The sequence below is a fragment of the Opisthorchis viverrini genome, assembly GCF_000715545.1.
Source record: "Opisthorchis viverrini unplaced genomic scaffold opera_v5_157, whole genome shotgun sequence".
Taxonomy (NCBI): Eukaryota; Metazoa; Platyhelminthes; class Trematoda; order Opisthorchiida; family Opisthorchiidae; genus Opisthorchis; species Opisthorchis viverrini.
Window position 1 is genome coordinate 1,006,510 of NW_008751813.1, and position 16,685 is coordinate 1,023,194.

The following is a 16,685-nucleotide window of genomic DNA, read 5'->3' on the forward strand; positions in this document are numbered from 1 at the left end:
GAAATCGTTCCTATTCAAAAACGGAAGACAGAAAAGGAGAAGTTCACACCGCACAGATTAATTTCGACCGCTTCGTGTACGACTGAATTACTTTACCTATCTATCACTGGACTCGCAGTATAAAAGGATTAAGAAGGATAAATTTAGTGGGGTCTCCCGTTAATACCAGTACCATCTGCAACTGAATGGGATTTCCCAAATGTGCACAGTTTGATGCTCAATTAGATCATTAAGTTGATGAAAGCCCACACCCATGGTTTCAGCGCTAAGAATAGCGAAATTGATTGTGGGATGTCGCTATCCCGTAGGTAGTATGTTATGTAAAGAAAACAAATGCGCTGTGTTTATCGAATAGGCAGTAACTTACACTGTAGATAAAGGATACTTTCGAAATTAATGATTGGTTAATGATTGGTTGCAGTGTAGACAGCTAAAGTATGGACGCACTTCTTTGAAAGCTATGACTGAAGTAGGTGTTACTCACTGGGCTTGACTGTATTTTGGGAACTAGGCTTGACCTGGCAGTTTTAATGTCTTTTTCTCACAGTCCGTGTTCAGTCTTAAAGGCTATCAAGAATGGAAAAATTCAATGACGGAATGACCACAACGTATTGGAACTTTCTCGAACAAGGATGTGTGCAAGAATCGATTGTAAGATCAAAGTGAGATGAGCATGAGGGTCTTGACTAAATTTATATTGTTATCCTCTGATTGAGTCCAACTGAATGTGATATGCTAGCGATGCTTCGCTTGCAAAGCTGTACACAGGATGGTGGTAATGACTGCATACCAGTGAAGCAAACACTTACACACACATTAAATTTTCATTTTAAATAAGACCATGGATCAAATTAAAGTTACCATGCACTTTATTCCATGCTCCGAAACGGTGAAAAGATTACATCTATCTACACCTGAAGTGAGCCGGTCAACCGGTCTAGCCGGGCCAAATCTAGAGTGGAATGAATGTTTTGAGAAACTGATTCCGCGTCGATAGATTTTGTAGAGCACATGGAACGTAACGCACTGCCAGGATAGTCTGATCGGTGACGAAGGATCTGCGGGGCTATTCGATCTATTTTTGGCATCGAAACATTGTTTGAGTTTCTCAAGGAAGACCGACTTTCCAAAACTGAAGTGAGCAGTTTTCCCGCCTCGAATGGCAAAATGGTAAATAACTAGTTGTTTGGTCCACTTTGAGGGTGTTGGGGTTCTAACCATAGATTAGTGGACGCAGTTCAATTTGTGATCCGTGATGCTTGGGGCAAGTTGTTTTGAAGCATTTATTTCTTTAAGTAAGCAGCTAGGGGACTACTGAGGTCGTCAATTGTACTCAAACCCTATAGGACTAGCTGCAGTAGTGCATGTAGACGTATCGATCGTTCACATTTATACACTCGCTGCTTGGAAGCTCGACGGCTGGCTGCTTTTTACTCCTTTCGCAGATCAGCCTTCGAGAATTTGCAAGTTTCCTGTTCTGAGATGCCATAAATTTCTTTAACGGGTCAAGTGCACTTTGACATTCATTTGGGGACACAAGAAAAAACACCAGCTAATTCCTACGCACACAAATCTCTGGGAGAGAACGCGGCTCCCTGGCGTGAAAATTAGCAGGCTACTATTCAGATACACCAGACAGTTTAGGTCAGGTCTCAATGGTGTGATATTGGAAAAGTGTCATTTGTCTGGGCCTGACTTTAAACTGGATTTTGTAAGTGGCGATGCACAGAAATCACAGAAGCCATCAGACCATTTATGGCCTGTCCGCTTGACTGTATTTGGACACCTTCCTATTGCCCTTAAAAGTATGTGGTGTACACAAGATGCATCCAAAGTAGATGTTGTTACCCGTCTTTTGATTATTTAGTCAATGTCATCTGAAATGCCTGCTTTTTCTACCGGCGACTTCTTAGAGGGGAGGTTTAAATAATGTTACAGAACTCTGATCCACTGTTAAATGTTCCGCAGCCATAATTTAACTCGTCGATCCATATCCTGTTAATATTGAAATCGGTAGAGTAGTCCTTGAGAAAGCATGCTGATCGGCACTCATGCATCGTGTTCCATCCTTACTGTCTGAACTTCTTGTACGCCGTAGAATACAGGGTAGTGAGCAGCAAAACCCTATAAATCACCTGTAACACTGTTTCTCCGACGAGTAAATTTTCCAAACAGCGCCGAAATGAAAGAGCAACTTTCCGTTAACAGATGCACTTTATACAAAGAATGATTACGGCGAGTGCTGCCACCAACATCCCTCTGTTTATCCCTTTCGTGAGAACGGACTAAAGAGTGGCAAGGAGACAGGAGTGAATTGGGGATAACTGACCTAAATTTGGGGAAAGATACTTAAGTCACTTGAGTTGGCTACTCTCTTTACAAATCAGGGAACCGTTCCGCCGAAGCTACATTGTTTCTTGTGGGTTATTAAGAAAACAAAGCGGTAAATAAGTTCAAAGATTCTTAGCATTTTCTAGGTCCTCAAGGATTGGAGTATCGCACGCCGCCATTCTGGAAAAATACCCTGAGGGTACGCTTGTGCCCAGTTCTTGGACTTTGATCTAATGCTGTTACAAACTGTACCGGGATCTACATTTTGAGGAGATGCTTCATAGCCTAAGGCGGACGTACCTCTTTAGCTTGTCGCGTCACCGGCGTCACATAGTCTTAACTACGTGAGTTATTCAGGTTTTAAACTACATGATACTCGTTTTGTAAGCGAACGATTGGTAACCCAAATCCTGAGGGCACATTTGTTCTGGTTCACAGATAAAACGATTGAACAGTCTTCTTCCTGCCAGGGGTTGAACTTTTGGTTTCAAACCAAACGGCCGAAGCGCTAAACAGTAGTTTTACTCGCATTAAAGCTCATCAGTAGGGCTCCCCTTGGCCGTTGCGAGGAGCTGAACTCCGACGCACGTTGAGTGCACCTGAATTATCACGTCTGAATGGGTGAACGTCGTTTGTTTGCACGACGAACTGAACGAAGCAACCCCATATAGCCAATCGAAAAAAAATTTCTAGCAGGTTTCAAGCGTCCGTGGCTCTACATGATTGGAATGACTGGACATGTGGGCAGTTACTGGATCACCGCTCCAGGCGACGGACAAACCAATCATGTCACTCAGGCGTGAACAAGTTAGCGTGTCCAGAAGTGATAATTCAAGTGACTCCAACCTGCGCCGGTGGGGTAATGGCTATCCGTTTGCCCAACATGTGAGGTGTCCGGAGTTGAAATCCCGCTACGGCCTGAGTATACAGTGCTGATGAACCCTAGTGGAAGCGGAAATCGTGTTCGGTGAATTCCTTCTTTGGTATGGACTCACCAGAATAATAGCACTAGGACAGGAGGAGACCTGTTCAAAAAAGACATGGGTGGATGTGTAATGTTCCTTTTACAATCACCGGTGTAGTCGACATTGTTTCCGCGATGTCATAAAGACGGATGAAAAGAAAAAACTCGGTTGAAGTTCAGTGTCACTAGAAAAGCGCGGTAGTACGAAAGTACTCTTTGCTATGTCTGGTCCTCAGGCGACTCATAAATAATGGGTGTGAGCGTATTGACTAGGAGGGAAAATTACACAAAAAAGTCGAAAGACGAATACCACTCGATGCACATTGTTCTCAGGCATTATCGTTTTTTAAACATGGTCTAATTTTGTTACGCCCATATAGGGATACATAGTATATAAACTGTTATTTTAGGCATTGGCACATGTGGTTACCTTGTTTTGTAATCCAATAGAATGCAGGAGCAAATACAAAATCTAACTTTTTATTAGCTGTTAGCGCCAGACAAGATTCGGGTTTGCATCTAAAGGATACGTTTCAAATCAAACTTGAAGAGAATTGCAAAAAAATTCCCTTATAAGAGGCTGAGTTTCAGCTGACCTAAACTGGAGATGTTTGAGTGAATAGCAAAGCCGTATCGTCTGAAGTCAGCGAGAGACTGTGCAACGCCTATTGTTTTTACAATGGATGGCTAAAAACCGAACTGAAACAACTCTGGTGAATATAAAACATATACTTCACTGTCATCATCGTCGACCGTACAGCGTCAATGTGCAATATTGATGTTTTTCTGCCATAGAACATAAAGCTCTATCTTGAGGAAAAGGGTAAAAGTGGATGGGGAAGGGGCCTGGAGATAGCCTCTCCAGTCACTCCCTACTGCCCATCCCTCCAGAAATTGTGGTCGGAAACTAAAAACAACAACGTCACTGACATCGATTAGCACCCGAATTCAACAATATCACCAACCATTCACAAGAGTTACGCGCGGTCCTCATCCTGTGAGACGGGTCGCACCGACGGTACCCAGACTTTTCGCAGTTGGTTTCATACTCTTCCGTCAGTTCAGAAGATGACCATCTTCCTTTTTGCGCCACTCCGAATTGGGAATGGAAAACTGCACAACACCCACTAAACGATGGTTCAGGCGCAGTGCATGACCAAGCCATTGAGATCGCTGCCGTCGTGAACAAAATATAATCCACTGGGTAACGCCAGCGATCATGAATAAAATCATTTGAGGATAAACCGGTTTCCGTCCGGTTATCCCTCAAATATAGTTTCATAATCAGACTGAAGTCATGTAAGCCCCGCCCAGTTGCCGAACATATCTACAGACAATCTGCGCTTCAAAGGCTATTCGGCGCATAAAAATCGAGGACAGTCCATGTGCATTCCGTGATTGGCTTTAATGTGTATTCACACCTGACCGTATGGCAAGGCGCTTATCAGACAGAATCTACGCACAAGCATGTGAGATTCAAAGAAGTGATTGCAGCCTATCTATTAAGCATTTACTCGACTATGTCCGTACTTCCGTGCATAGAAAAACCCGTTAGATGGACCTGGACTTTGTGCCCCTGACACTAATGCTCCCTTGACCAAGGACAACTGCGAACTTGAACAGACCCCTGTTAAGTGATGCTTTATGTCGTTGATATGTAACTTTTTGTAGTGAACATTACGCATTTTGCAGTCCCGTATTTTTTAATGACTTGCTGTTTTCAAAAAAGTGCTCAAATTTGCGGACGACAGGAGACTCAGCTGAGTCCAACTGAATCGCTCCTTTGTTACGGTCCGTTCCAACTGAATGTGCTGCACCGAACCGCGGCAGTGTTGTTTGGAAGCAGCACGCTACTCATAAAGTTGCTGGAAATTTTTCGACAGCCCGCGACCGGTTTTATTGGATTCTATTGAGTTTCATGTGAAAACCACATTCGTATGTAAATAAGGGTATTTGTTAAAATCTGTCCAAATTGGGTTCAAGTAGAACATAAGGTGGACGGAAACTCATGGATCCGGCGCCCACCGGATGAGCTTGAAGATCTGCAAAACAGCCGTTGGACTGTCGGAGAGTTTCCAGTAACTTCATAGATAGTGTGCTACGTCTAGACCTGCCTTTTTCTTTTTTGTGCTTATATTTGCTTTGCTGTGAACCGCCTGAAGCTCAAAATCCAAAAACGGTAGTTGTTTGAACTCTGTTATTCTTGTACTGCTTCCCGGTTTAGCTACAACTAATCTGTAGTTGAATCCCAGGCATGCAAGAGGCACTCCAGCTACCATTTTAACGTGCTTATTTGCTGACGTGGTTGTGCGTCCATATGCACGAAAAACCCCTCGTTTGGTAGTTCGTCTCTCGTTTGACCAAACACTAATAATGGACCACATCAAACAAGTTTGACTTTATACTGAAGCATATATGTGACCTGGGTGGTAAGTTTTGCATGATATGTTGCAATCAAAAAAACAAACGCACCTTGAGTGCTCCCGAGAAGGAGTAGCGCGTGAAGGAAATATAGGAAAGCCACTGAAGATATTTTGGAATGAGATCTAGACTGAGGAAGAACCCGGAAAATAGCAGAATTGGAATTCCGGCAACCGGACCGAGGAAAACGGCAACCTGACAACAAACAGAAGATGGAGAAAAAATGTATCGATCGATATGGTTACGTACGCCACATGGCCAAACGAGCGGCAGATAACACCTGAATAACGATGGCTAGACATTTCACAAAATATTAATGAGTACATCTAATTCTTGTAGCAGATAAATTATTTGAGGTACAAAAAATGGCTTATCACAGTATTATGCACAAAGGTAGAAAAAAACAGTTCAATTGGTATTTTGTGAATATATTGCCTATGATGTGCAGTAAAATGAATCGGGCACGGAAAAAGTATACTTCCAAGCGAATTACCATTCAGTGGAACCAGATTGAATTCATCTACGAACATTTTATATTTTTTATGTCTACGAGACATGTGGAGTATCAAAATAATATTGAATCAACCTGGTCCCTTGAAGATCTCTAGAGCAATGATATCAGTTTAGAATTAATTTCGTTAACTGATTCATATACCAGATCAGTGAATTGTAAGAGAACATGAAACTCTATGGACAAGGTTAGCGAAGTCAGTTTGCAACGGCTGAGATGTGTCAGGCATGAGTTTGGTAGGCACGACATAATTTGGTTTTGGAGACATGTTTATTTTCCCGATTCCGCCCACTGAAAAACGCCATTGGGAGTCTTTCGTAATGGTCACTGTTCTGCCAGTCCAACAATTGGGTACTGACTGCTGTAGGTTTTCAACATAGGTGTGATCAACCTCATTTGGCAAACCAAATGTTACCTGGCATAAAACTGTCCACCCTTTTTTCTAAACAAGGTGAATCACTTGTGACACTAGTAATTTAAGAACCCTTATTACTAGTTTTGAGCAATTAGTGGTTTTATTATCGTTTCATATCCACTCCGAAGTTTTCTTGTTTTAACTCAGGTAGTTGATTTCCGTTTGAATAACTTTTGCCCGGAAAAATAGAACCAAATAGCCTATGTGGCGTGTGCGTTTTCCTGAACCATGCACATACTTGTAGAGAAGTCGCGGCTCCGATGAGCAGACCGAGGGACTGTCCCACCAGGGAGGTTTGGACAGAAATCAGTAGGTAGAGCATGAATCGCAGAAATTCTGCTGGCTGACCGGTCATCCAGTAGACAATGCTGCTGTATATGATTGGGAAGAATATCTTCTCAATGAAAGAGAAAGAGACAGAAAGAGTGATTAAAGAAAGTGTGGTGAATTGTAGGGGTAAAACAGTCCTAAGCTGAGAATAAGTAGCCGAACTATCAACTGAGGTTTTGGCTAAGTGTTTTCAGCGACAAAGTTTACTTCGTTGTCCCTGTTTGCCGAGAATGGGCACAAGATGAGCTAAAACTGCCATCCCGAGGAGTTATTACTTTGAACACTCGTTACTCATTTTCGCAGTATCTCTTCGTCAAACAGTCACAATGCCGTGTTTCAAACCGTGGTTCGGTCAATCGAAAAATCTAAACGTTTAGTTGTCAATGATCGCAGGATTTTTTTTGAATTCATCGAAAACTAATCCAAGAGCCTTCCAGGAGCTTTCGAGTTTTTGTGACTCTGCCTGACTGGGGAGCCCTTCCTGGCGGGGTTAGAGATCGGTACTGGATCGTCTATCGGATCATCGCGTAAAACACATCGCTCAGGCTCGGAAACGTTCGCCAATCCAGACGTGATAATTCAGACAGCCTCAGTGTGCACTTGTGGAATGGCGGCACATGTCTCAGATACCCAGTGCCCGCGGCTGGAATCCTAGTAAACCCAAGGATAAGCATTGCTAATGAACTCCGCATTCTGGTGTGAACTAGCCAGAATAACTGCATCAGATTGACAGGAGTATTCAAGCGAGAGTAATGTGAACAACATAGATGGCCTCACGAAATCAGTCGTAAGCACATGGCTGTTTCGTTGATGCGGTAGCTGCCTTCCTATTGTTGTCATAAGTCCCTCTTCGCTAGAGTGCGTGGCTTTGCGCGAAGCTTTTGGGTGAGCAAACTCTCTTGGGAATAAACTATGGCACTTATCCACGACGATACGAATTATCAGTAAACTCAAACAATAAGTCAAGATTTCTAAGAAAAGTGCCGATCTATTCTTTGAGCGGCAAAAAGGCTGGTTTAGAAAATGTCAGCACCTTTTCGTCTTACACCTTTTGTCATACACGTTTGTTCTCCGTGGCTTTTGGAGAAATCTAAAGCAACTGGCTAGACAAAATCTGAACACTTGAGGTGATTACTTGACTATCTTTGTGCAAGATAATCTCACTAAAGATAAGCCAGTCGTGGCAATTGGTGAAGTTTTTTAACTACTGGACGGAAGGTCACGGGCTCGAAACTTTGATTTTTGTGAGATGCAAATTGCTGACGATCCCCAACAGGGATACAATGACTGTACAATTATTCTCGGCATTTCAGCATAGATTACCAAACCCCCTGACAGGACGAAACCTAACTTGAAAATTACAAAGTTTCCTACCACCACGATCAATTTATGCCTTATGGGTAGAATAATTTCACAAGATGAAGGAAACTTCTATCTGGGAAATAATAAGTCGAGGAATCGGTTAATACGTGACCGTGTGGTATGGTTTTCGTGATTAAAGAATGAAAACTATTCACACTGTTGATGAAGCACTGTTCAACTAATGGCTGAAGGGTCTTGGGTTCAGATCATCTTGGAGATTCGTTAGATGCGTGCTGCCGATAATCATAAATAAAGATGAAGCAGCCATGCAGTGATTTTCAGCTCTTCATCACTAATTAACTTCAGAACAAAATCTTGATTGAAAACTCTAATTGATCCCTTCTAAAACTACATACTCCACCAAACCCTAACTATGTATCTGATCCAAAAATTCTTCCATGACAAACAATAATCTATCATTCAAACTACCAGCAAACCACCTAGTAATTTGTAATCCGATGATACATATGTGGATTTAGAGGCCAAATAGCTCATTCACCGGCTACAACTACTCATTATTTAAAACCATCCCCACCCAATCAAGATTGCCATTTATCTCTGCCTGTTTGACAACTGAAGTGTACTCATTGGTGGTTGATCAGTGATCTTTGTTCAATAGCCTGCAAACGTTTCGTCACCAACTGAGGTGCTATCGTCAGTGCGCGTCGCTTGTAAGTTTCTATACTAGTTAAGATTTGGGAATTTTTCCAAACTTCCATGAGCTGCGTGCCGGTGTATAAATGTTTTCTGTTGTTGATGCCTCGCAGAACAACAAACTTGGTCTTTGGGTGGTTCCATATTTACTCAAGGTATCGAACGTTAAAGTAATTCAATCTAGCTTGAACAGGTGAAACGTCGGTCATACTCCTAACCATCCTTTGATTGCAGATTCGAGTAACCATAAAAGCACAAAAATTGTTATTCAGACTTTATATCAACATACTGTTTTGTTATTCAACTTGAGGGATACGACAGGCCACACCTGACTTGTCCCGCAATCGTTCCTTTCTCTATACATGTTTCATGTGCTAAAATATGCAAATTATTTCTTCATGGTGAGCAGCAGTCGAGACGGACTAACAAAAACTGCATTCTAAATTGATTTACGCGAAAATCAATTCTCCTATTACGAGAAAAGCACTCAGTTCCAGTTTTTGCATTCAGTCAATGTCTGATAGATTCTGAATGAAAGAGGAAATATTGTAAGGGACTGACACTTTCAGCGCAGTAGGAAAACGTAGGTAAACTGACCGTTTCGACTCACTTGAAAAGGAAGATCTGCGAGAGACTTAGCCAGGTAATAGGCCTTCAGGCTGTACCAATAGTTCATATGTTCTCTCACAAATATGGGCATTTCCACGGGGACTTCAATTTTGTTGAATAAAGAAGGATGGGATAAATTGGAAGAAATAAATTTTCGCTGAACGGCAAAATGGGATACTATCAAGGTGGAACAGTGTGCAGATAGTGCTAATTATCTGACCTTGATGGGAGCTGAGAAACAAACTGATCAAATTTCCCTGGATGGATATCCGATTTGTCGAACGTACTGGGTGAGCAAAGATACTGAAATTAGTGCAGATACTGCATTAGTATACTCTGACTATGAAGTTCCGGTCCACGACAACAACTCCCATTTGGTGAATAGGCCTAGCATGTCATTCATTTTGGCCCTGGAATTGATGGAACCATCCCTGTACTATTCAGATTAAGAATTGCGGTAAGCAAAATGTCTCTGCTACCCAGAACACCTTTCAACACCTAAGTGGCGAGGTTCTAATGTGAAACCAAATCCCTATCTGTGACACTACTGCTAATGATTTGAAAACCAAAAATCCTCAACGATTCCCTGTAGTGCACAGATCTAACAAGGTATGAGGACCCTTACAGACATCCATATCTTATGTCAGCTCATGAGACTGTCGGGTCAAACGGAACTTGAAAAGGACTTTTCAAAGACGACCATCTTCCAAAAGAAAACAACAGGCCACTCACAGGTCATCACAGTAGGCATCAGGGCAGCAAACATGATGAACAGGAGACTGAAGAAAATAAACGCTGCATTGCTGATCACTTCCGTTCCCAGTTTTCCTATTCGAAAATACAGCAGTCCGATGAGCACGCCGACCACCACGTGGGATACCAGCCGCAGGTGTGTAAGCGTCTGATTAGCGAGAGTTTATGAAGACAGGTGAAGGCGGAAATAGTGGAAATAGGTAGAATTAGTCGCAAACAATGAGATTCTAAAATTAACGGCAGTCTGAAAGAAGAGAACAGTTGCCGTAGTGGTATGCAGGACGAAACATGTAGTGTTCTGGTTGTGTATGAGTGTACCAAGTGGGACGTACATGCAACCCATATTTGAATGTTATACTCCACTACGGTCAATGTTTTCAAGACAGCCACACTCCAATATAGATATCCAAATATATTGTGGGCGATTTCTCTCCAGCGTAAACTACTGGAACACTATGAGTAGTAGGGATGTCGACGAGGTGCTTGGTCCCTGGGAAAACCTACCAAAAGTATCCTTTTTCCCATTAAGCAGATCCAGCCAGATTCAATTGTCGGAAAATCAGGTTCAAAACCTCACATCCTTAGCCTCTTAGCCCTTAAACATCGACCTAAACTGCAAATACATCCAAATAATATCTACATTTTGCTCCGAAGCTCTCTTCCGAACTTTTTGACGAACTCCGATCAGGACATGACGATTACCACTAAAATGACTTAGGGTTTTTATAGATGACGGTCACAAAGCAGAGACAGTTGGTCCATGACACATTTCATTCCGGCTGGCACTCATCAAGTGTAAGTGGCTACCATACGTAAAAGCTCGGAGCCCACAGCATCAAATTGAGGGCTGTGAAAAAAAACTGAGAAAACTTGGTCATTCCTTTCTCGTCGAGTGTCTGGGAAATATCGGTGTCTGATAGACACGTCCCATCATCATCATCATCACCATCCACAGTATGATATCAGTGTTCAACATCAATGTTTCGCTGTCGTACAAACATGACAGTTCATGGTTGTACGTGGTCTGAGATACTGTCAGGGCGCCCACGCCTAGGTAGGTGTACGATTAGGGTCCACAACCAAAGCCTTTGGAACAAAAGCCTAACCACAAGGCAGTGGCGTTTGGCGGGAAATGCAAATGAATTACCATTTCAACGGAGCAAGTCGCCACATGTTGCAATCCCCAACCTCGAGGACCAGGAGACTATGTTCGTCAGACCCCCAACCATTGACCAACCTGGTGTGAGACTGCGAGTTTCGCGGAAACACCCCCAGTATAGCTCAATGGGTCGCCAAGATATACAAGCCGTCACACCATGATAATGTCCAGTTTCTTCGTGACGGCTGGTAGAATTTGCCTTACGATCGGAACGTAACAGTAAGAGTTTGCGCTTTTCTTTCACAGTGACAGGTTATCAGAACTACGGGAAATGTTTGTGTAGACAATGGATAGCCAAGTACCCTTCCCCTACAAAGAGTGACATTCAGAAGTTAACTGATAGGATGATAAATGTTGACAGATGGGAGTCACGTGGCCACGACCTTGTCCTTCGATGAATGACAGTCTGCATGTCCAGTCTGTCAGTGTGCCTCCAAAAGAAAAAAAAACAAATCTCCTGGTACATAGGGTGATCAACTCACCGTGTCTCGAATAATCGTCAGAAAACTTCGGACGAACAAAACTCGGAATTGGGTGAGGACACTGGTTTCGAATGTTTGACCATTACGGTTATTCTGGAAAAAAGAAGGTACGAAAAATGAGTGGAAAGGTTCTGTCAGATCAGGTGAAAATGTCAGAATGATACGTCTTTTACTTAGCTGCAGCTCACACCAGGAATAATTTCTTACAGGTTATTCGTATAGAAAATTTTTTCCAGAATGTGCCACTACAAGCAGAAGTCCATAAAGAGTTGATTGATAGCAAATTGCCACTAGGTCTTCATGACAGCAAATCTCCTGTCTGACATTCGAATAGAGCAAGTTAATCACAGGTCTTTTATGTTTCAAGCTTTTTACTGACGCTTACCAATCGGCAAGGGCAAAAAACGAGTTAAGTTATTGATGAACACGTTGAATTAATGAGTTGTGGCTATCTGATGCCCACAAGGCTGAAAAGTAAAACAGACTGATCAAACCAATCGGGATCCAGGTGAATGTCACTTCTGGCTCAATGAACAGTTGGGTGACCGACGCTGACTAGGTGTCCGCGGTAACATTATCCCTAATATGAGAAGCTCAGGTGTTGTCAATCCTTCAGTCGTAAGTCAAAACCAAGATAATGCAGTGTTGTTTGCGTCTAGTACACTCCGACCGCCGTTTAGTGCGAAACTGATGCAAACTTGCAATCATGGTCTAACAGCAAATAGCCGGAGAAAATTTGTTGGGTTCGGACACTGTGAAACCCTCCCCTCTTCTGCTGTTCATCGGTAAAACTGACTGGCACCATCGTAAACTACAAACAAGCTCTGTCCGGACTCATATATTTGTCGTCTGACTCGTTCGCTCATCGTTCATTGCTTTTCTGGGTGAACAGCAGCAGCCATAGCCACCCCTTATCTGAACCGTGCTGAATGGCAATAGCTGCCATGTGTTCTAAATTACCCTTCATAGGTTTTCAAGTGCACAAGTCCATCGGACGGACGCAAAATCCACTCAAATCTAACCAGTATGCACTGCCGGTACATCGACGGTGCGTTAGGAAATTCTTACAAATCAGATCGCCTGACTCAGCGCATAATTTATCGACACAGACATACAGGCAAACACAGTTAAAAGTCTCACGACGGCAACAACGTCGCTGGATGAATAAGCGTGAGCTTCAGCCCACTCAAAAATGGACACCAATATTTCATTCGATATACAGTTTATCATGCAGATCTGTACGAAAATCGCATATGAACTTTAATATTCCATAGGCTAGAGGCTGTGCATTTATGCTGTTTAAGCGGACACACTTGCATGCGAAGTCACACCGGTTATATCGATGCCGCCGGTCGAAATGCCAACGTCACTTCCATTTATGGACCACCACACTCATCATCATCATCATCATCACCATCATCATCGTCATCATCATCATCATCATCATCGACAGCATGACATCAGTGTTCAACACGGATGCTTCACTGCCGTCACCACACTGCTATCAAGGATGGTCTGACGGAATGCTAAAACTGCAGTTGAAAGAACTTGTTCACAAATAATTCCATATTAAATCACCTGACCCTCACCCAGTTCCGATGGATTCCAAAGTCAAATGTTTAATCATCAAGCGTCTAACAGTCGTCGCAAGTCACCATTCCAGGTGTTCATAAGAGGCCAATGACTGCAGAGACTGAAAATTCTTGAAGTCATATTTACTAACCGTTTCAGTCCTGTTCTCTAAGCACAAGAAATTAAATGATTATTCTGAAACTGCAATATTTTTACACGTTTCGCGCTGGAAAAGAATGTCCGAAATAGATTCATCCCACGATTATGCTGTTATCACTGTCATGTACGATTTGACCAAGATAATGAAATGATTTATGCTCATTTTTTGTCGATATAACCTTGCGGGGAAAATACGACCACCGGAATTTTGATATTACAACAGGATGAAGCTATTCAAAAAACAAGGGTATGATTCCCTTGTTATGGTTGGCGGAGCACATTTAGTTAAAACCAAATCTGCCGAGTAATCTTCTTAGAGGAAGACGTAGAGAGAGACCGGGGTACTATCGGAGATATAAACATATTTTTGTTCAAGCTGTGTGCCTCTCAATCTAGCATCTAATAAAACTGTTTCCGAATTCCAAAAACTGACATCAAAGCCCTTTGGTTTTGGGACAACATCTGACTCACTGTAAAATTCAAACCAGACAGACATTATTGGTGCTGATGGGTATTACTTTTAACCTACTAAGCGAAGATGTGCCGAATAATTTGTGGAGGTCAATTACACGGGTTTGAGTGTAAGCAATCGCCTCCTGGAGGTCACAAGGTGGACCACTCGTTCTACAAGTTAGAGGTTATTGTTCGGGTCAGCCTTCAATTATTACCATATTGACTTGGACGTCTATAAAGAATAGTCACTTCTATACAGGGTAAATCTGTTTGATTGCAAACTGTCTGCACAAAAACATAATAGCGAATGATGCAAACGCAAGAATTCATGGAAAAATTGCGGCCGACTCCAGGCGGTGGTAATCTGGATGGGTGGGCGAACATCGACTAAGAGCTTTGTGTTATTGATCAACAGACTGCATAAAAATATCCATGTCAAGAAATTTCAGTTATAATTCTTCAGGTCTTAAGAAAACATTCATTCCGTACCGAAGAGAACGAGGCACATTTATTTTTGCTTGAATACTTGGTTGAGTACTGAGTCGAAGAATACGGATGAGGATGAAAACTGGTGAACAGCTGTCCTCCGCGTTTCCGCATCAACTGATTTGTCTGAGGGACTAAATCGTGATTTACATGCGCAGAACTGAAATGGATATTTGGATTGCAAAAAGACTTCATCAGTCCGTGAATTCGCCAATAACCCTTTGATTTTCCTCGTTCCTGATAGGATGTTAACAGGTTTGCGTGAAATTATCATCGTCGTAAAACACTCACTCACCCGACCTGACCGCACGGAAGACGTCTTCTCAGATAAATGACATAATGGACCATTGCTTCGAAGTTCCAGCAACGATGCTGATTTGGTGTCCTGGTGGAATTGACGGGAAAAGAAAATGCAAAGGCAGTTAGAATTTTCGCGACTCATGAGTAATGTTGAAAGTAAGCGTTACTTTTTCCGGAGGTGAGATGGCTAAAGTGGTTAGAGCGCGATTCTACTGACCGAAAGGTCCGTGGTTCGAAATCGACTACATCTTGACTTCCCCTGTCCAAGACTTGGCAACCTGGCAATATCCCATCCCTCGTTTTTCCTTTCGGTGGCATGGCAGCCAGGCACCGAAAGGGTGCTACAGCTGAACGGTCTATAAGAGTAACTCTTGTGCTCCCGAAAGTAACCGAGCCAAATTTTGAAAAGCCTTGGTTCACGAGTAGTTTTTATCCTTGCGACAATTTGGTATAAGGTGCTGGGGTGAAACATTAACAGCGGTTGATGAATTCATGTTTGGTTGAATCCGTAGTTAAAATCTTTGAGTTGAAAATTCAATTAATGTCTGGAATTACGATTCGTCTTAGCGACAAACCCAATGGAAAAACACTTCCGAAACGGGTTTAGGTTTCATAATGGAAATCTAGAATCCGGAAAAAGTAGATGAAAAACGATTTTCCGTTTTAGGTTACATTTTTACATTCACTTCGCGGTAGCCGCCACATGCATAATTCTTCGTAAGACTGTTGCAAGAGACCAACTGTTAGATACTGATTTGGGCTTATCCCAATGCAATTTTACCGGTATACTGCGATTCAAGTGAGCACATAAGAATGACCTCTTCTGAAATTGTTAATCCACAAAAGAACTTTTCAATAAGGACAGTGAAAAGCGATTCATTTGTGGAAGAAAAGTTTTCGTGAATCATCTTTTTGGGATAATTCAAGGGAAACCACCAAAATGCCATTGAATGCGTGGTATCCCTTCTAAACATCCGTCTAAAGAAACTTAATTATTGTACTTATCCTTCTGAAAACTATTGTGCGCGACGGTGAAAAAGTAGTTGTTTTGTTCAATAAAACCGCTTCTTTTTTGCGTCAACGCTTAAAAGCCGTGATCAAACAACTTTAACTTTCGGCTTTCTAATTATCGACACCAATCACTCCAATGCTAACGGCCCTCGGGCACTGTATACCTTTACTATATGTAAAGATCTTGAGATTACAGCTGAGATCAGAATTAACTGAACTTGAAGTACGTCCTTGATGGCGACATTCCTATATGCAGGTCAGCTGATGATAGCCGCTCATAATATTGTTTACCAACAATTCAGAGACCGGTACGGTTTCACAGCTGCTGACTACACACCCTATTGTGATCTCCTTGATGAGCAGGTAGTCATGCAACGAAGATGGCGTTTCTTCCCAGTCTTGTTTTCTCTAGTGTCATTGGAATTTGCTGTAGACGTTAACGGTACTATGTCTGACGATCGCTTCATGTGGCTGAGTCAAAAATCTTCCGCCAAACTACCGTCAAAACTGCGTATGAGGGTCCTACCGGCAATAACATACTTCGGCTGTTAATTCCTTAGGCAGTGGTGTCACGAGTCGACATTGAAGTGTATGTGTATAGGCGTGACAAAAAGAGAGTAATCGTGGAACTCCTACCAGATGGGCGGGTGGTTCTCCTTTAGGCATCTTTTCCTTCATTCTACGTGTACTTTGACCTCTTACTTTCATGATTA

At 42.4% G+C, this 16,685-nt stretch overlaps 1 protein-coding gene across 1 annotated transcript in view; it reads right to left on the reverse strand.

Annotated features, from left to right (window-relative positions):
* Positions 1 to 16,685, reverse strand: part of T265_07072 (hypothetical protein) — a gene marked incomplete at both ends in the record, with an annotated part of 114,750 nt that overhangs the window by 3,304 nt on the left and 94,761 nt on the right. The window contains 6 exons of the mRNA XM_009172501.1: positions 5,768 to 5,911; positions 6,881 to 7,039; positions 9,599 to 9,699; positions 10,330 to 10,498; positions 11,992 to 12,084; positions 14,957 to 15,046. Of these exons, the coding sequence (XP_009170765.1) occupies positions 5,768 to 5,911; positions 6,881 to 7,039; positions 9,599 to 9,699; positions 10,330 to 10,498; positions 11,992 to 12,084; positions 14,957 to 15,046 (756 nt within the window). The remainder of the gene's footprint in view (positions 1 to 5,767; positions 5,912 to 6,880; positions 7,040 to 9,598; positions 9,700 to 10,329; positions 10,499 to 11,991; positions 12,085 to 14,956; positions 15,047 to 16,685) is intronic.